General features: G+C 42.1%; 1 protein-coding gene across 1 annotated transcript in view; it reads right to left on the reverse strand.

Moving 5' to 3' along the window:
* Positions 1 to 19549, reverse strand: part of LOC148538345 (uncharacterized) — a 231790-nt gene that overhangs the window by 166225 nt on the left and 46016 nt on the right. The window contains exons 3-5 of the mRNA XM_088454387.1: positions 14570 to 14680; positions 13398 to 13557; positions 4370 to 4476 (exon numbers count right to left, since the gene is read on the reverse strand). Of these exons, the coding sequence (XP_088310513.1) occupies positions 4370 to 4476; positions 13398 to 13557; positions 14570 to 14680 (378 nt within the window). The remainder of the gene's footprint in view (positions 1 to 4369; positions 4477 to 13397; positions 13558 to 14569; positions 14681 to 19549) is intronic.

Raw genomic sequence — 19549 nt, forward strand, 5'->3', positions numbered from 1 at the left:
TCCTCAGGAATTACCTTTGGGGGTATGTGGTTGGAGTAATCCAGGCACCAGTTACAAGCTTTAGCTCCCAGGGTGCATAGGGTCCTCCCTCCACATATACCCCGCCCCTGGCTACAGGCACTCAGTTTATAACCAAGCCCAAGGCAGGAGAAGGAAGAGGAGAAGGAAGGACAAATGTACACAAGAAACACTCTAAGAAGAGGGAATCATTGAAATACAAAAGAAAAAAAAAAAAAAAGATTACCTAACAACCACCAGGTGCGTTAGGGTGGGTGCCCTGTGGACCTCGAAGAAAAAAATAAAAATAAAAAGAAGAGTTAAGAAAAGGTATGCTATACCATAACTCTATTCCTCTTCGGGTTCCATGGGGTCCACAGGAATTACCTTGGAGACGCCCCTGATCAGAAAAGGAGAATCCGGCGCTTAAAGGCAGCATCCTGAGAGGCAAAAGTATCACAGGCGTAAACGGAAGACCACGTGGCTGCCTAGCACAATTGTTCAGCAGAGGCACCACAATGAAATGCCCACGATGGTCCCACAGATCGAGTAGATTGTGCTGTCACTGTGATTGGAAGAGGGAGATCTAATTGTGTGTAAGCCTGAGAAATTGTCATACGAAACCATCTAGCCAGAGTGTTTGTTAGCTGCCCTGGTACAAAGAACAGCTCTATTCTGGTGGAAAATAAAAAAAAATAGAGAGTGACAAGAAATGGCTGCCAAATCAAAAACCCTGCAGACAAAAGAGATAGCAAGAGGAAAAAACGGTCTTTGCTGTCAAACACTTGAGGTCTACTGATTTCAGGGGTTCAAATGAGGGAGCCTGTAGAGCCCTGAGAACCAAAGACAAATCCAATGGAGCTACCGAAGGCACAAAAGGGGGCTGAACCTTCAGAACACTCAGGGTGGCCAGACGGCGACCCAGGTTTAAACAAGCCTGGAGGAAAACAAGCACTCATGAGACCCTAAAAACCTCAGGATCATATTTTCTATGACTACACCATTGAAAATATGAGTGCCAAATTCTGTAATAGATGCAGGCAGGGGAAGGCTTTCAGGCCCTAAGCATTGTTTGAATTACAGAGGCAGTAAAACCCCTTGGCTGTTAAGATGGAAGATTCAAGAGCCACGTCATCATAGACAGAAGGGGAAGGTCCGGATGCAAGCAGGGACCCTGTGTTAACAGGTCCGACCTTAGAGGAAGAGGCCATGGAGTGTATGGAGAGACTCTGAAGGTTGGTGAACCAATGGCATCTGGGCCAAGCAGGGGCCATCAGTATTACTGTGCCACCCTCCTGCTTTAATTTCCTGATGACCCTTGGGAGGAGGGAGGTCAGAGGAAAGATACGCTAGCTTGAAGTCCCGCTTCACTGCTAAAGCTTCCACAAAATCAGCTGAGGAATCCCTAGTTCTGGACCCATACCTGGGGACCTTGTGGTTGTGGCCTGAGGCCATGAGATCTATCACTGGTAGTCCCATTTGTCTACTAGGATCTGAAAGAGATCCGGATTAAGAGCCCATTTCCCGGCGTGTATATCTTGCCGAATTAGGAAGACAGCTCCCCAGTTGAGAACTACTGGATTGAATACTGCTGAGATTGCTGGAAGATGATATTCTGCCCAGACCAGAATGTTTGTAATTTTCGCCATGGTTGCCAGACTGAGTGCCTCCCTGATGGTTGCGGTAAGCTACTGCAGTCACGTTGTCGGATTGTATCTGCACAGGCCTGTCCTTTAGTATATCCTGTGCCTGAATGAGTGCCCTGAATACTGCACGAAGTTCCAGGATGTTTATGGATAGGTGACCCTCCTTGGACACTAAAAATTATGACCTGTCACTGCGCCCCATCTGAGGAGGCTGGCATCCGTGGTGAGGAGCACCCCATTTGGAATCCATAAGGGGCGACCCTTGTCCAGTTGAGATATTTGCAGCCACAATGAGAGTGAAAACCAAACTTCCTAAGAGATCAGGATCGTCTGGGATACTGCCCCTGTTCCGCCGGGAGAGAATCAGTCATTGTAGAGGCCTGGAACGGAACTGGGCATTATTCCACGTCAAAAGTGGATACCACGGACCCCAGGACCTGCATTGCTGAGTGAATGGATACCCTCTGATTGTGGAGCAATTTGCGTAGCCACAATTGCAGAGCCAAAATCTTATCCACTGGAAGAAAGAGCCTTTGTGCCAAGGAATCCAGTAGCACCCCCAGATGTACCATCTGCTCTGTTGAAGAAAGGGAAGACTATTTTCCAATTTGATTATCCAGCCCTGCTCCTGCAGACAAGCAGTGGACAGGTATAGATGTTGTAAAACCTCCATAGACTGTCAATATCATGTGGTCCCAAGGAGCTGTGGACCAAAGGGCAATGGTAATGTTGCTGACAAACAGCAAAACTCAGAAACCCTTGGTGGAATAGTGCAAAGGTACATGCAGATATGTATCCTGGGGAACCCTGAAATCCCCAGATTCCATTGCCAGCATAATTGACCGAAGAGTGTCCATACAAACTTGAGCACATGGATGAACCTGTTGAGAGATTTCTGATTCAGAATAGAGCAATGAGACCCCTTTAGCTTCTGAATCAAAAAGCAGAGAAATAACTCCTTCCTTGTTACCTAAAGGAATCCAGGATTATCACCCTTGAATTTAGCAAAATGTGAAGGGTCTACTAGAGGGCAAGGGGCTAGAAAAAATCTGATGGGGGAGTTGTGCAAACAACCTTCTGGAGAGTAACCCCTTTAGGAAGGTGACACATAAGAATCCCCAGTAGGGAGGGGGATTTCCCACCTAATACACTCTACCTATGGGAAAGTGTAAAAATACATGTCTTTTTGGAATCTGGAACAGATAATCTGGAGTGTTCCATGCTTCTCCCATAATCTGGTCAAATTGAGGTAATCTAGCCTAAATCACTTGGTGGTGTCTGAACACCAGGATTATTAGGCTTTTATGAGCCAGTACTACTACTTCTATAATGAAGATTGAATTAACCACCCTGCTAGAGAGGAACATCCACTGATGAATGACACTCCTATACATATTGTATAATTCTGGATACGTTTAATATGCCAATGGAATGCCAATGCTGAAATCCATACGTCCAGCATAATGCCCATGCTGCTATCCCAAACACATCAGGATACAGACGTCGGCATCCCGACCCCCACCAACCCAAAAGTAAGTATACGGGTATTACACTTAGCCCGGGGATGGGGGGGGTTAGATTTAGTGACCCCCATGGGAGATTAGGGTTAGGCACCCCCCCTGGGGGGGGGTGGTTAGGCATCCACCAGGGAGGGTTAGGTTTAGGGTGCGGGAAAGGGGGAGGTTAAGGTTAGGCAACACCGGGGAAATTTAGGGATAGGCACCAATAAGGGAGGGTTGGAGGGAGGGGGAAGGGGTTGGCTTAGGGTACTTACCACACCTGTCGGGATTCTGGACCTTCAGGCTTCCGGCGTTAGGATTTGAACCAGCGGCAATTCAGCCATCGGCTATTTATACCCAACCCATATAATTCATATGATATACTTTGAAGATACTGTAAGCTACTAGTGTCCTTCTGACCCTGAGTAGATAATGTATTGGTTGGACTTTTGTTATTCCTCTAGTGAAAACAATGTGAGTATATAAATAGCAAAATAAAGAATATTGCAAAACTATAAAATACTAAGACCATGTACAGAAGAAACAAAACAAGAACATTTTTCTGCTTTGTTTTCCTACTACACATTATGCAATTTGACCAATGTGTCTGCTGTCTTCAGAGACTGGAGTTACTGTTTTTCTGTGTACAAAATAAAATCTGTTCTCTGTGCTAAAGCTGAAGTTATTTATAGAAGCAACTGAGTTTAACAATTTCAATTCAATGCATTTGATTTTCATGCATGGCTACTTTTCTTCATGTGCCTGCAGGAGGAGCTGAGCAGACCATGCCCCTAAACAGAAATGAAGATTGATGAAGCCTCAAAAGATTTAGAATGTGTTTTAATTGTAAATGGTCTTTTGAAGACTACTAAACATTTTATTTGCAGATATAAAAATCTTTTAGAACTGACAAAAATCTATATGCATTCCAAATTAAAAATGATGGCAATTTATTTTTCAGTCTTATGATATTGTAACCATCACCTACACCCAGCAGATGCATCCATTACATGAGGTCAATATTCAGCCTACAGTATTAGGACTGAGACATCATCTTTAAGGTGCAAAATGTCTCCAGTTCCTACTGAAACAGATAGGCTTCATTCCGTTGACTGTCGGATCAACCCATAAAATGTCTGAATCCACAGTGTGCAGGCAAGGAGCAGTGTATGGATTTGCATACTTAATTTATATTGGACTAATATAAGGTATTTAAATAAGTGATACCTTTAGAAGTGAATTGAGCATTTGCAGGACACATTGCTCAGGACTTGGGTAACTTGCCCATCCTCCTTTTGGAATATTTTTGTTGAGGCTTCGTGCTAGCACACGTCCTATATAAAGTATAAGAAATGAGAGAAATATATTTTTAAACTTCACATTCAATGCTTTCATGCTATTTGGTAATATAGCTCATACTGGAAAAAGGCTTAGCAATTATTGTGACTTCATTATATCTCAAACATAAAACAAATACAATAAAACTCCTCATTTAACACACTAAGAAACTGGATGAAAATGGCAAACCGTATAAACAATCTAATAAAACTATATGTTTGCAATGAAAAGCGACACAATTTTCATTATTTACCTATGAATATCATGTTTATACTGCATATAATGTAGCTCTGTCTCTCTAGCTGCATCACCCAGGGAGCGGTCACCTGCTCTCAGCAGATGCAGACTGCCCTCGGTGATGCATACTTGCAAACCTTTCTTTTTCCCCTTTGGGAGACTTTCTGGAGGAGAAACACAGGTGGTCACTGTAGCGGTCAGAGTGGGGCACTTCACATCATTAGCCCCCCACCTTTACCACAATGACGTAAATCACAATATCAGGAAGACCGAGCACGTCAGGAGCATGTGGATAATGTTAATGCGTTCCACATCCTGCCTATTTCACTAAATAGAGGCTTACTTCTCCCTAGTTAGAGAGGACTCCGCAAAATGAAGGAGTCCACTAGAAGTTCCGGTTGAGTAGGTGATTATGGAGTGATGACCTTGTGACATTACAGTATAAATGGAGAACAGCTTAAATGCTACTGGTGTGTGACATCAATGTGAATGAAATTGTTCCTGGAATTCTGGAGCCTAACTAGAAATGGTAGAGCCTTGACCGGAATCGGTATGATTTACCGCCGGACCCATGCCCGGTGGTTGGAATCCCGACAGCGGCATCCCGGCAGAGGAGGAAATCCCAATCCTCAAAGGTAAGTATATACTAACCTATTTCTACCCCCTAACCCTAACCTTCCCCCCCCCCCAGTGCCTAAACCTAACCGCCCCTTCCCCGCCGCCTAAACCTAAGTCCCCCCCGGGGGTGCCTAATGCTAACCCCCCTTCTCCTAGCCTAAACCTAACCTCCCAGGAGAGTGCCTAACCCCAAGTCTCCCCGGCAACCCTAAACCTAACCCTCAATGGCTAGTCTCACTTGACGTCCCTTCGATTGGGATGCCGGGTGTCGGGCTCCCGACGTATGTCTAATGACAGGCGTCGTCATATCGACGCCTGTCTTTATACCCTTGCCGGGATGTGACAGTCGGGAAGCCGGCTGTTGGGATTAGGTCCGCCGGCTTGCCGACTGCATACCCTTTGACCAGCTAACTCTGCTTTACAGTTGGGCTAAAGATAGTGGAAGAGGGGTGCATACATACATACCAAGCCCCCATTCAGAACCTAAACCACTATTCTCAATAACATTTCCTAATACAGTGCCCCATTTAGTAACAAACCTAAATACCAGCTGCATATTTTGTTTAGTATCGCAGTGATACAAACGAATATGCCACTGGTATTCAGCATTACGTACCTCACCAGTAAAGTCCAGCAATGTCCTCCTCGTCAGATGGGGTCCTCTGCTCAGCTGCTGGCAGCTTATCGCTGCCAGCTACGAGCTTCTATGTCATGCGCGACCGTTTGTCTGCGCATGTGCATGACTTTTTAACCCGGCGGAAAACCGGCAGTGCCTGGAAAGGCACCGCTGAGGCCGGAAAGGTTGCTGCCGGGTTCCCATTGCCGGCAATGGGGGACACATCACTTTCGCCATCTAAAGATGGCGAGAATGATGCGGTGATGAACAGCGGTAATCTCACATTACTACTGTTTGTTAAATATTGAAAGGATGAACTAACACCCTAGCAAGTGCTAAAGGGGTTATGTATCATTATTAAACAGGAGCCCACAACTAGGTTTTTTTTTTTACTTTCCTCCATGCTTTTACAGTAGGTAGGGGGACTGGGTACAGGGAAAGTAAAAATAAGCAAAGTGTTTGCTGAGCATATACATGTTTTCGCTCAGTACGTGTTCCAGAATCAGGAGTACATAACTACAGGCAATGCAGATTCAGAAGCTAATTCAGATACATTTCTACTTGCAACTGAAGGGATGTACCTGGGATATAAAGGGTCAATCTATATATTATTTATTCTTTAACAAAGTGTATATAACAAAAACAAAGCACCTACTTTGGTGGGATCAGTTATGATAAATTTATGCTAAAAATGTAAGTACCACAAAATGTAGACTTAAAGGTAGCCATTACATGTACTGTATGTATAATGACCAACACTAACTCCCACAGCTGTACAATGACTAATATACTAAAAGAAACATTTCCTATATGGTATGCTGTTCCTTATCACAGCCTTGTTGTATTTCAGTTTGAGTTAGTTTGTCATGGTTTCTAATGAAAGCAGTTCTCCCCCAAGCCAGACAGCTACTGATGGGTCCAGTATGATAATCATCAAAACCTACATAATGTTTGACAGAAATGTCTATGTTGTGTAATCACACATTCAGTACACCTGTAATCACCAGTACACCTGTAATCACACATTCAGTACACCTGTAATCACACATTCAGTACACCTGTAATCACACATTCAGTACACCTGTTCCATGCATCTTGCTGCTGGTTTCAGGGATAAAAAAAAAAAGCTTCAGGAGGACAAATGTACATCTCCACAACTGAGCATTAATCACTCCTCCTGTGCACACCACCATGTAGAGCAGCAAGAGCGATGCCCTGAGCAGAAGGATCCCTGCTGTGGTCTGCATCTATAAAACTAAACATTACATGTCGGTGCAAGTGGTTTCAGATTTATTAAGCTTTAGTCACACGAAAACACACACAGATGACATTCTGGATCGTTAAATAACTGCTTATGAAGCATGCGTGTTGTGAGACGCAAGTTGGGTTTAAATATTAATTTTGTAATATGTGCACCTGTTTATTTGTAAGGAATAAAGCTTTTATACGTTTTACTCTATTTATATTACAATGTATTCCTTATTGTAGATATTTTAGATTAACGCCAGTAAGTTTCTTTCCATTAAGTCTTGTGTGTCTTCTTTGCATTACAATACATTGTCATGCAGGTGGGCATTTGGGGGAGACTGCTGTAACCCAGAACCGTGATCGCAGGTGTGCAAGAGATGTAAGACTACCTATCCTGCTGAGATTTATTATTTATTATAGCTTTCAGGCCTAAAAAGCAACATGATAGTGGCAAGTCCTTAAGCTAGCCTTCTATAAAATCTCTGGCATGAAAAAGGTCTTAGTGCTATGTGGGTGAAGTCTATGGCATCCAAGGACCACACTTGAGGCCAAAGGTATACGTTAATAGTCTATTAGCAGAGTACTGGTAGTGGGTATATGGGGATTCAGAGACTAGAGAGACTTAACTTGAGACTGATGGGCCTAAAACCTATTAGCATCAATGTGTAACAGTGCGGTATGCAGAAGTGATGCTGGATATAGTAGTCCCCTAGACAACTTACCCACCGCAAGGGAATACATTTAGACAAAGTATATAAGAGTTGAGTGTTGCACATGTGTTTTTTGCTGGTGGCACTTAGTCCACACATGGTTCAGCTTAACTAGTTTATTGAACCAGACAGACCAACAAATAGCATAAAACACAGATATTACAGATTTAACTATAGCATGTGGAAGCAGCCTGGAGTTTTAGGGTATTGCTTGTTGGTAACTGCACCGGCAGATGTTAACAGTATGCCCACACACTACAGTGGTGGTGATAGTGTAATTGCGGTGTTTGTAAAGGCTCTGCACAGCTAGTATGTTGGAGAGTCTTGGAGTCAAGTATAGTGGGCATGAATACCAGGAAGAAACACATGCGGAGATGCCATGCATGTGCAGTCACAAATGTCAGACCTCTCACTGAGCTCCAGAAGGTCCTAGCTCACCTGTCTGCACTGAGGATGAAGGCAGCACCAGAGTGCTCCTCATCCAACACCGCCCCTCGCTCAAGACCTGCTCTCATCACATGACATAAAATAGAAACACTTTTGACAATTAAGTGCAGACTGCATACTAGTGTCCCCCATATAGTACAGACACTACCACGTAACTGCCATATAGGACAGACAGCAACCCACAGAGCACCATAAAATACAAACAGCATCCAGCAAGCACAGCCCAATACAGGGACCTCCCCCCGCAGTGAGTTTGTTGTTCTTCGCATGTGCAAAAGAACGCCTGAGGGACTTCTGGGTAAGTCACTCATACGCAAAGGACCGCTCTTACTGAGAGAGCGGCCCTTTGCACATTCTTTCATGCACCCTCAAATACCAATTTACAAAGGAGGTCTCAAAATCAATGGCTATTACATTATTATCCGACAGTTTTGAGACCACAGTTGCCAAAATCTCGCTATGATTTCTGGCAACTTCAAACTAGACCAAAACCCGGAACCTGTTACATTTCACCCTAAACACATTTAAAATAATGATCTTCCTGGAAGTGAATTTGTGTAAAGAGTGGAGGGAGGTCAGCTTGTCTCAGTTAATGGGCAAAACTATTTTGGGGAGGACGTGTCTGCTGCAGGCATATTTCACCAAGCTTTTGCTTTATTCTGAAATTTAGAATATGGAATCTACTTCTAGAAACCTTCATTTGCCCCGACAGGCTTTTTTTACTAAATACATCTGTTATGTCAAAGAGATTTGCAGTGTTAGGGCAATAGAGACAGTGGAGCCTATTCTGCAGGTGTGGCAGTGCTTCTATGTAATTTGAATAGTAATACGCAGGCTATAAAAGAATACTAATCAGCATGGGTGTATCTATAATGGTGCACCTTGCACCTATAACCTATAATTACCTCACCACCAATGCTATAGGGATGGCCAACCAACCATTGAGTGTTTGCCACCATTAGATTATGCTTTTGCTTTCGATGGCATAGGGGGGAGCCATATTTTTTTCTTGCTCGTGCATAGGTAGAAAAGAGCTCAGCTCCATCCTGACACTATTAAACCTGCCCCCTCTCCTGATTGGCCCACTACTGGGTTTGTCACAGAGCAGGGATATCCATCAATGGGTGAAACCATTGATGGTTTCCCATTAATTTCATGTCATTGCTGCTAAGCAACAATGGCACCATCAATGATCAAGCCTTTGATCGTCATCCCCATGACACCATTGTAATCACTGGGAAAATGGCATGGGCACCATGTTCCTGAAAATTTATCATGTGCAGTAGAGAATTACTGTTAAAATGTCACCTGCTTCATTGTCTTGGAGTTCTATGCATGTGCAGTAGGCTCTTGCACAGAGACCGCACACTAGCCCCCTCCTCTCAAACTGCCCCTGCTCATCAGGAGATGAATACTTTTATTGGCTGAAGTTATACTGTATTAAGTGCTGACTAATGTGGGGAGAAAAGAGAACAAAAAGGATTTACATCATACATGTGTATTTTACATATATTGCTTCTCAGTCCAAAGTGCAAGCCAGATGCAATGTGTATATTTAGGTACACAAGCAGTTTCCTACTAAAGTCCAACTTTATACAATCATGGGAGCTGACTCAAGTCTGAAGATTCAGCTTTGTTACCCCTTGCACATAAAGGCACGCCTCAGATTTTTCGTGCTTACTTAATTATCACTATTGCACATTTGCTATTTTATTGTCATGATTTTGTAACATACACTAGAGGGAAACATGTGCTAGGCTACTTTTATGGACCACTCAAATCTGTACATTGTAAATCTGAACTTTAAAGCTCATTGTCACTGTTGTGTTCATTTTGCCAATCCTTCCATAAAAGTTGGCAAGTGATGTAGAATGCACTTTCATGGGATATTGTTCTTTATTTGAGTGACCTCTGAAAGCATTTTGTGGGACTTTTATACTACTCCATCCATTAATAGATTATCTACTATACCCACAGTATAAGAGGGGCTAATAGCAAGGCAAGTACTTTATGACTATTTATTAAAGACACTCAAACCCATTTCCACTTTTTGACTGTTTTTGACTGTTCTTTTCACCAACTTACCGCAAGTTTGGATCTGCTTTATTGGCTATCCAAAATATGTGAGAGCTAGATAGCCAATAAGTGGATGTTTTCAGATCAGAGCCAAAACCAAACTGCTCATCTCTAGGCATCTAAGGCATTAATTAATAGGATATGAAGTGACATATTAACTTTCCAAGGAACATAGAAAAGTTAGTGACTGGCGCCAGTGTAATGGAAGAAATTACCGTAGTTTGCAGAGAAGGAGAAAAACAGGAGCTTCCCAACCACCCCACCAAATTTCTATAGGAAGAAGTTATTTCTCCGGTGCTAACTAGGGTAATTTAAAACCACAATATAATTTTATAAAGTCTTTGTTGGGCAATCTGCCTTACTAAAGAATGAGCTATTTGTAAATAAGGGAATGTCCATTCCAATAGATATCATTATACCACACGGTTTTATGGAGACAATTTCATTTTACTTCACAAATCACAGAATTAGAGAATGAAATGCCATAATATACAATCATAAAAAGTAATATAGACATGTATATAAAAACATTAGGAACAGGCATGAAAATAAAACAAAAAGTCTTACTAATTTTGTAGTTGCAACGCATTTCGCAGACAGGTCTGCTTCCTCAGGCACTGGCTTCTTTGTGTGAACCATGGCATTGTCCTTATAGTTGACTTTCAAACAAACACATCTAACTTTAATCCTTAGGATCAATACCCTGGCAATTGAATTGCATGGAGGTGTGCACAAATCAGGTTTGGCAGCATCTCTCTGTGTTGCTCATGCTAATTGTATAACATGGAAATGGAACCTTGCATTTCAAGTGGAAAATTTGAAATTACCAATCATAACCAATGTACATTTCTACATTTGGTGAGGCCTGCAAATATTGACAGTCAAACCATGACCACAGCTGAATAGACCAAGACAGAATTAACCTTTCAATTAATTTCAACAGTGCCAATGCACTAACCTATATAATACTATGGGTTAACTCGAATTAGCCTTGGACTTACCACAACAGCAAAAGGGCTTATATTTGAATAGTTCTGGGTGCTAAAGCTCAAGGCTATCATACTGTGCTGAGCCCGTGGATAATTGTATATGCCCCTATGAAGATGCAGGAGTTTATATCAGATAGTAACAGCTGTTAGTGGAAAAGGGGAAACATACAATATTCCTATACAGGGACCCTTTTCTGGCTGTACCCATCACTAATCTTAATAGACACCTATAAGGATATAAAAGACCAGTTACTGTATGCTTTCTATTACATCATTGGCCCAGGCCCTTGTATACAAATCCAACAATTTTAGAAATGTACAGACCATTGCTGCTATGAAGCCAGCCATTCAGATGGTAAATTCTGAACTGTCCCATAGGAATGCAAACAGGTAGAAAAGCTTTGTCCTAGGTCGGTACAATGTATGTTAATGGCTGCTTTTTCTAAATGAAGGAAAAGAATGATGAGAAAATTGAGATAATGTGGATTCTGCACTAGAAACAAAAATGTACCAATTGATTTCTCCCCCATCATGTGTACTTAAACATAGATAATTCATAATGCATGTGCTGTAACAATTAACAGCATATTAAATATCTATATAAGGTGCACTGTCTCCAGGATAACACCCTGTCCCTGGTAACAGAGTAAGGGTTTAGTTTATTAACACTAAAGCCATAAGGAAGCTGAGTGGATCATGACTATTTAACAAATGCAGAAAACAGGAGATATTTTGCTTTAGGCAAACTAACATTGCAGACTGCAGTCCCCGTTATTTTCAAGCTCCAAAAAGCGAAGCTCCAATAGTTAATGGGTTCTTCATGTGGTTCTAGCTGTTGTAACTCTATGGGGAGAGCATCACCAGTAGCCTCCATGCTCCTCACCTCCCAATGATTGCAGAAGCCAAAGCTATTATTTTACTGTCAACCTTTTCACGAGGAGTGGCTATTTTTTTGTTTTTTGTATGTTGGGAAAATAAATATTTCTTAGCACCACAATATGTGGCAATAAGAAATTACATTTTGTGGGGGCCCATTGCCACCAATAATTGACCCCCTATATTACAAAGGCAGAATCTGTCCAGATGTAAACATCTAGTAGAAAGGCACACTTAAGGGTTTACTATTTAATGAAATACAAGGAGGCTTCTTATGCTGGGCACACACTAGACGATTTTTTGAAGGATTTGCCAGATTCAGACTGATCGGTCACAGTCACAGTCTCATCAATCCGGTCCTACATGCAGTAAAATCTGACAATGCGACTGATGTGGCAGGGGCCAACATATCGGGTGGTTGGGCACTGATCGTCTAATGTCTACCGGCTGCCAGATATGTTGGCCTGTTGTCAGGAGCATTGCAGAGTACACACATCGTGTAGCTTTAAATCCCTCTACTTCCAGAGCACACAGTGTCAAGCAAACACACATTGTATATTGGGTCTTATTCAGGGTGGAGCACAAGGCCAACATTAACAATCTGCGCATGCATCGCAGTGCGCGAACCAGCCACTGAAATCGGAAGGCGATCGCAGTGAGTATGCAGAGGAATGGCAGATTGACAGGTAGTGACCGTTTGGGGGTAGTGACGGGTGGGTGGTCGGTTGAACGCAGGCGTGCCAGTGTATTTGAACGCTGTTACAGGGGCATGCATTATTAAGCCCCAGCAATGGCATACGCAGCTAGAGCACTACTTGGCGACAGGAAGCTTTGCAAATTGAGAGACATGTGAAGCTCAACCACAACTCTACGTATGGGTCCTATGTTTCTTGATGTTACCAATGTTTTCGCTGATGTATGTAATGGGAAGTGGGCAGCTTTATAAGCTGGTGAGCGTCTTGGAATAATACTGCAGTTGCCATCTGCTCACATTCATTAGCATATTCTCGCAGCGAGCGGGTGTGTGCAAACGCAGCCTTGCAATCAGTGTTGAATCAGGCCCATCAGCAATATTTAGTGAGTTGAGGTAAAGGATTAACCTGGGAATGGATGCCAGCCTGTTGTATCTTGTGATGTATTCCCATCTTCAGGATCTGGCTGCCGAGGTTTATTGGATAATGCATCTAAATTGGCAAGGAGGGACGAAACAGATCTTGTGTCTGGTTTCTCCTTCACCGGAGGCCGTGCTTCAGGAGTCCACTGATATACAAGAAGAACTATTATACTAATAAATTACCACAATAAGTAGTTACAATGTTTGTGACACAAATTAGCACAATAAAAACATTGTTTACATGTATGATTTCCTTTGAAAAAGCTGACAATATTGAGCATATTACACAAGTTTTAACTATTGTCATCTCAGTCAAATAAAAAATAGTTTTGTAATTATATCCTTGCTAGTATGGGGCTCCCTCCCTGGCCAGTCATTGCGATCTTAAGCTGGCCACACATCTAAAGATTATCTGTCCAACCAGCCAACTAGTTGACTGGTTGGAATGAAAATCTAGTAAGGTATGAAAGCAAATGACAATCAGCAATTTGCTCCCAAACGCTGGAAAATGGACAAAAACAGTTGTTTGAACAAAGTGTTTAGATCAAACATTTAACAAACTTGTCTGAACAACCATTTTCATCGGTTTTCTGGCATTTAGGAGCAAATTGCTGATCATCATTTACTCCCATACGTTACCAGATTTTCATTCCAACCAATCAACTAGTTGGCTGGTTGGATGTAAGTTGGTCTAGTGTGTGGCCAGCTTTACTCTGCAGATGTACCACACATGCACATTGCCCAAGCCTGCTGTACAGTTTAAGTTATTTTACTGCAAATGTCTTCGCTGGTATAGGCTCCTATCAGAACCGCTGTCTCGGCAAAGGTTATTTAGCCCCGGAAAATCATTCCATTTAGTAGTTATATACAGCCAAGGAATTATATTTATCTTTAGGCAAAAGCTGGAGTACATGCGATTGAGAAGTCCCACTCAATCCACAATTAAGGGGTTAAAAATGTTCTATTGGTAATGTAGAAACCTTGCTCTGTAACATCTACTCCAGTAAATAGACACATTAAAGGCCAGCTAAAAATAAAATATTTATATATGAAGATACAGAAACATTGTTCCAGTATTACCATGACTTTTCCTGACCCTTTTACAAACAATGTAATATTTGTTTTTAGACAGTTGCCATATCTGAAAGAAATGTATACCTTAAATGGAACCGAGAAAGTAACTTTGTCATCACTGTGCATCAGCTGACTGGAGCGTTCCCATGTGAACAAGAGATCGTATGATATCAGCTTCCACAACAGATTCAGTACCTGAGAGACAAATATAATTTGCTATGAAAACAAAGTGCAATAAAATTAGAAGTTGATTTATAAATATCTTAGAGCACAAAGGCCATTTTTTGGGTCAGATGGGATTAAGATTTTGCATTATTTATCTATGGACACTGTGGCTTATTCTAAAATGGGTGCAAAGCTAAAAAAAATAAAAAAAAGCAAGTAACTGTGCACCATGGTAAAACCATGTTGCAGTGCAGGTGGGCAGATTCTTGGCGCACCAGGTACCGGGCGACTTAGTTGAGCATATTATTTTTCTCACTCAAAATGTGCATCTTATTTGCATAAATAAAATAACTGGAAGCAACAAAACTACATTGCTAGCTTACACTGATCAATTTGAGGGTTGGGTATGGGATCCTGGTGGTCGAGATCCCGGCGGTCAGAATATCGACAGCGGCATGCCGACAGACAGAATCCCAACACAACCCAACTAGTTAAGTATCCTAACATTCCCCCCTCGCAGCCTAACCCTAACACTCCCCCCAGGCAGCCTAATCCCTCTGCAGCCTAAACCTAACCTTTCCCGTAGTGCCTAAAGGGGGGTATCCACTTAGCGATTTAACCAAGCGATTATAGTTATCGACGTCGTTATCGTGAAATCGCTTGCAAATCGCGCATACATCAGGCAGGTTTATGTCGGAAGCGACCAGAGATGCGCGTGCCCGCTGGTCGCTTCCGACATAGTCTGTACATACTGGTCAACCTGACGATCTAGTCAGGTGCAGGGATGTGCCTGGACTGAACGAATGAACATTCAGCCTAGGCACATCACTAGATGTACAAACGAGAGCACTACTGCAATGTCACAATCGTGCTCTCGTTTGTATATCTGTAAGTGGATACCCGCCTTAACCCTAAACCTGACCCTTGCGGTCTGGATTCTGGAGCCGGGATTCCGACTGCTGTTGGGATTCTGGCACCAGTGTTCTGGGTGCCAGCATCCCGACCGCCAGGATGGTAACTACATACTACCCAACTTGATGTGTGACATTTGTACATCTGTGTGCAAATGAGGTTGAATCCGTATACAAAGGGATACGATGCGGCAGCCATGGATTTTTTTCATGCCAAGTTCTGTTGTGCTTCATCTGTGACTTTGAGATGTATCAAACCTTGGAGAGATATAAAGTGGAGATAGATAAAGTACCAACCAGCTTCTGTCATTTTCAAACAGCCTGTATAATGACAGTTAGGAGCTGATTGGTTGGTACTTTATTTCTCTCCAAGGTTTGGTTCATCTCCTCCATTGACATTGTGTTTAAAACTAATTATTGTGTGGTTAAAGTCACAGCCCAGCATCTCTAGTACACTATAAAAGGTGTTTTGCTGCATTTGTGATGCAAAGATGGAAATTCGTTACACCTCTTGGAGCGGCTCAGTCATTCCCGGCGCCTCGCGCCATGCGGTGTATAGATGGGTGTGGTATAAGAGATGGACAGTAATTAGATAGACACCATAGGACCTCAGAGATGTCAATCGGAGAGGATTGGATACTGTAGGAGGCAGCTGGACAAACACCATGAGAAGAAATTACCCCCGACCATAGAGGAATCAAATTGGAGCTTCCGGAGGCCACCAGATTGAGACTTTACATACCTGTATGCAAGGGGAAACCCGGTAATTACCCACCTTATAAACCAGCACTGTATATGATATTGTTGAACTGGAGTTCATATTTTTTTTTTTTAAGAAGAATACTTATTCTGTTTGATATTTGGATTTTGTTACGAACTATGGTTGTATGTGCTTATTAAAAATTGTCGTGTTTAAAACATATTACGCTATGGTCCCTATCCCTTTGATTATGTTTTTTATGGTACTGGACTTATGGTCTGGATCATTCACAGGTCTCTGAATCCTCCTTCATCCTTTATATTATTAAGGGAAGTATTTCTATGACAAATGATATTCACTTTTTCTGTTCATATCAGCGCACTCTAGTCTGCAATATTTTTATGGTTTATGTTTCTGTTGTTGGAGTTATAATAGGGTATAACTTTCCTTGCGGATAGGAGTGCAGCACATGATATACACATAGGCGCCTGGAAACATTTATATTTACGCTAGACAGGGAAAAAAGTTAGACACACAAAAGTCAGACACTAAAGTTCGACAGGTACAAAAGGTCGACAGGGTCAAAAGGTCGACATGAAAATGGTCGACAATTTTGTTTTTTAGCCCTAATCTTCACCCTATCCCTCCCCTTAGTGCCTAACGCTAAAAAATTTTTTTTTTAAAAATGTGTCGACCATCTTTTTCATGTCAAACTTTTGACCCTGTTGATCTTTTGTGCCTGTCGAACTTTTTACATGTCTAACTTTAGTGTGTCTGTCAAACTTTTATCCTTGTGTAGCTATTAACTGTCTAACATCTGGTGTCTATCTAGACATTGTCTAACTAATTACTGTCTGTAGTCCGGAATCTGTATACACACTAGGTGTATATGAACTAATTTGTATTTACCCTGCATGAAAAAAAAATATTTACATCTCTTGCATTGCAACATGGTTTGTTCAGGTGCAAATTGCTTTTATTACTTTGCTTCCAACTTCGAATCAGTCCCATTGTGTTTATAATGAAAAGACTTTCATATACATTTTTATATATTGTTATTTTAAGATAAAGGCTATTCAACACTATTTTCTATTACATACATTTTGTACTGTAAATTTTCTACATGGGTGTGAGGTGCACTATTACAAAACTAAAAGTATTTCAAAATGGGAGATTAATGAATGCATACTGTATTTTAGCATACATGCTGACTTTATGGCTGCCCCCTCCACCCACCGTGTGAAGCAGGGGCTGGAGCCACAATGATGTCATTCAATACAAATTAAATCACTCAGGAAGGGGGCAGCCGTTGCCGGTGGCACTAGCCTGCAAGAGACTTGCTTGCTCCTCTTTCCGGGAGTCTGGGAGCGCCACCCGATTTTCTAGTGCCTCCCAGCCATTCCAGGAGGATGATAGGAAAGTATGTATTGGTATGCTAGACCATCTGGTATAGGTCTACCATAAAAGGTTATACACTTACCTTCCAACTGTGTCCAAATTTAGGAAGGACAATTTAAATTTGAGGGGACTGTTCTGCCGTCCTGCATATCCAAAGTGTGGGATTAACAATGAGGTAAATGGGGTAATCGCCCAGGAGACCCCTCCCATACAAACCTACCTCACCAGCATGGGGGGGCACAATGGCATAATGTGAACTGGGGTTTCTATGTGGCATAATGTGAACTTGGGGTACTACAGTGTACTCGAAATATTTGTGGTGTTGAAAACCTTACATTTTTAATGACATTGCCAGTATATCAGTGACATTTTTTTAGGATATTGGACAGCTGGGAGATGCTGTATGTCTTGCAGAGTATTACCCCTTCAATGCTACACAAACAATTGCAGATGCATGCAGCATTAACCACTTAACTGACTAAACCACTCAGATATAGAAGTTCTTGACCTAATTCAATCATAAAAAAGAAAATTTCTAACTAATCCAACACAGCTGTATTAACAATAGGGAGCAATTCAATTCAGCAAGCTGTTAATAGTGTCGGGAAGGAGTTCCTTGAGGTATTCAATTCAGCGTTCTGTTAGGCTGACTAACTGATTGCTTCTCTCACCCTCCGGAGGGTGCGAGCTGAAATCCGAGTAAAGTGCCATCCGTGGGGCTGTTTTCCGGCTTAGCGTGGCACTTACAGCCTCGCAGCCGACACTTTAGTTGGAGGCACTATTTATTAAATATCTTTTTACTAAAATAATGTGAAAACAGATGTTTCACACCATTTTCATTTCCCCTAAACGTATGCAATTGGAGCAGTTTTCATAAAAACACTCCACCAAGCTTTCTTATTTCATGCATTTGATCAGATCGCATTTCCCATACTTGGAAATGTGAACTTCAAATGTACTAAAGAGCATTTTGAAAAAATACTGGGGGTGAACCCTGTAATAATAACGCCACCTGGAGATGGCATTAAGTAAGGTTCCCCACCATCTCATCTACTCTAACACAGCCTGCCTGCTCGGAAGGTGGAGTTTGCAAAGGCTGACGTGAGAAGTTAGGCAGAGCAGTGGAAAAAAACAGGATTTAATTTTCCAGAGCACAATCAATGAAAAGAGGAAAAGCAGTGGAGAGTGAGTGTTTTTAGGGTCTATCACAGATTATCACTACCAGACTATATGTCACTTGTGTAGGTCTGGAAGGGTTAATGCCATGACTTTATATGCCAATCACTTCCTCCAAGTGCACCAAATTACTATATATACAATCCCCACATTATACACCACACTTCTAACTCATAGCCCACCAGCCAGTCTCAATGACACAAAACATTAAATTATGTTAAACTAATCTTTAACATTGGTTTCAGATCAGAGGCAGATTTGATTAAATTTAATCTGATATACTGTCACAATGCTTACATAAAATAGTATAAAATGACATACAGGGGCTGATTCAGGGAGATCTCAGTCATGTGTACGGGGAAGGGAAGCCCGTTTCTGATGGATCCCTTACACCTAGCATGGGGCTGGTGCAAGTGCAGATGCTATTGGTTGCACTGGCTGGTGTACAATAAATGGGAGGCATGGCTTTCTACTAGCAGATGCATGAATCCTTGCATTAGTCCTATGGATTCTAACATTAAGAAAGTAGTAAATCAGGCTGTGCTTTGATGTTGTCTGAGGCCTAGCAGGCCGGGAAATACTGCAGCCTGTATGACCAGGATGTGACAGAGCGCTGGCAGAACCGGGTGGGGCTTTATGACATGAACTCCAGACTCCCGGCTATCTCCATAGCGTGACCGGGACAGAAGTGGTTCTACCAGCAGTGACCTGATA

Source organism: Taudactylus pleione, unplaced genomic scaffold (genome assembly GCF_031769625.1).
Source record: "Taudactylus pleione unplaced genomic scaffold, aTauple2 ptg000040l, whole genome shotgun sequence".
NCBI lineage: Eukaryota > Metazoa > Chordata > Amphibia > Anura > Myobatrachidae > Taudactylus > Taudactylus pleione.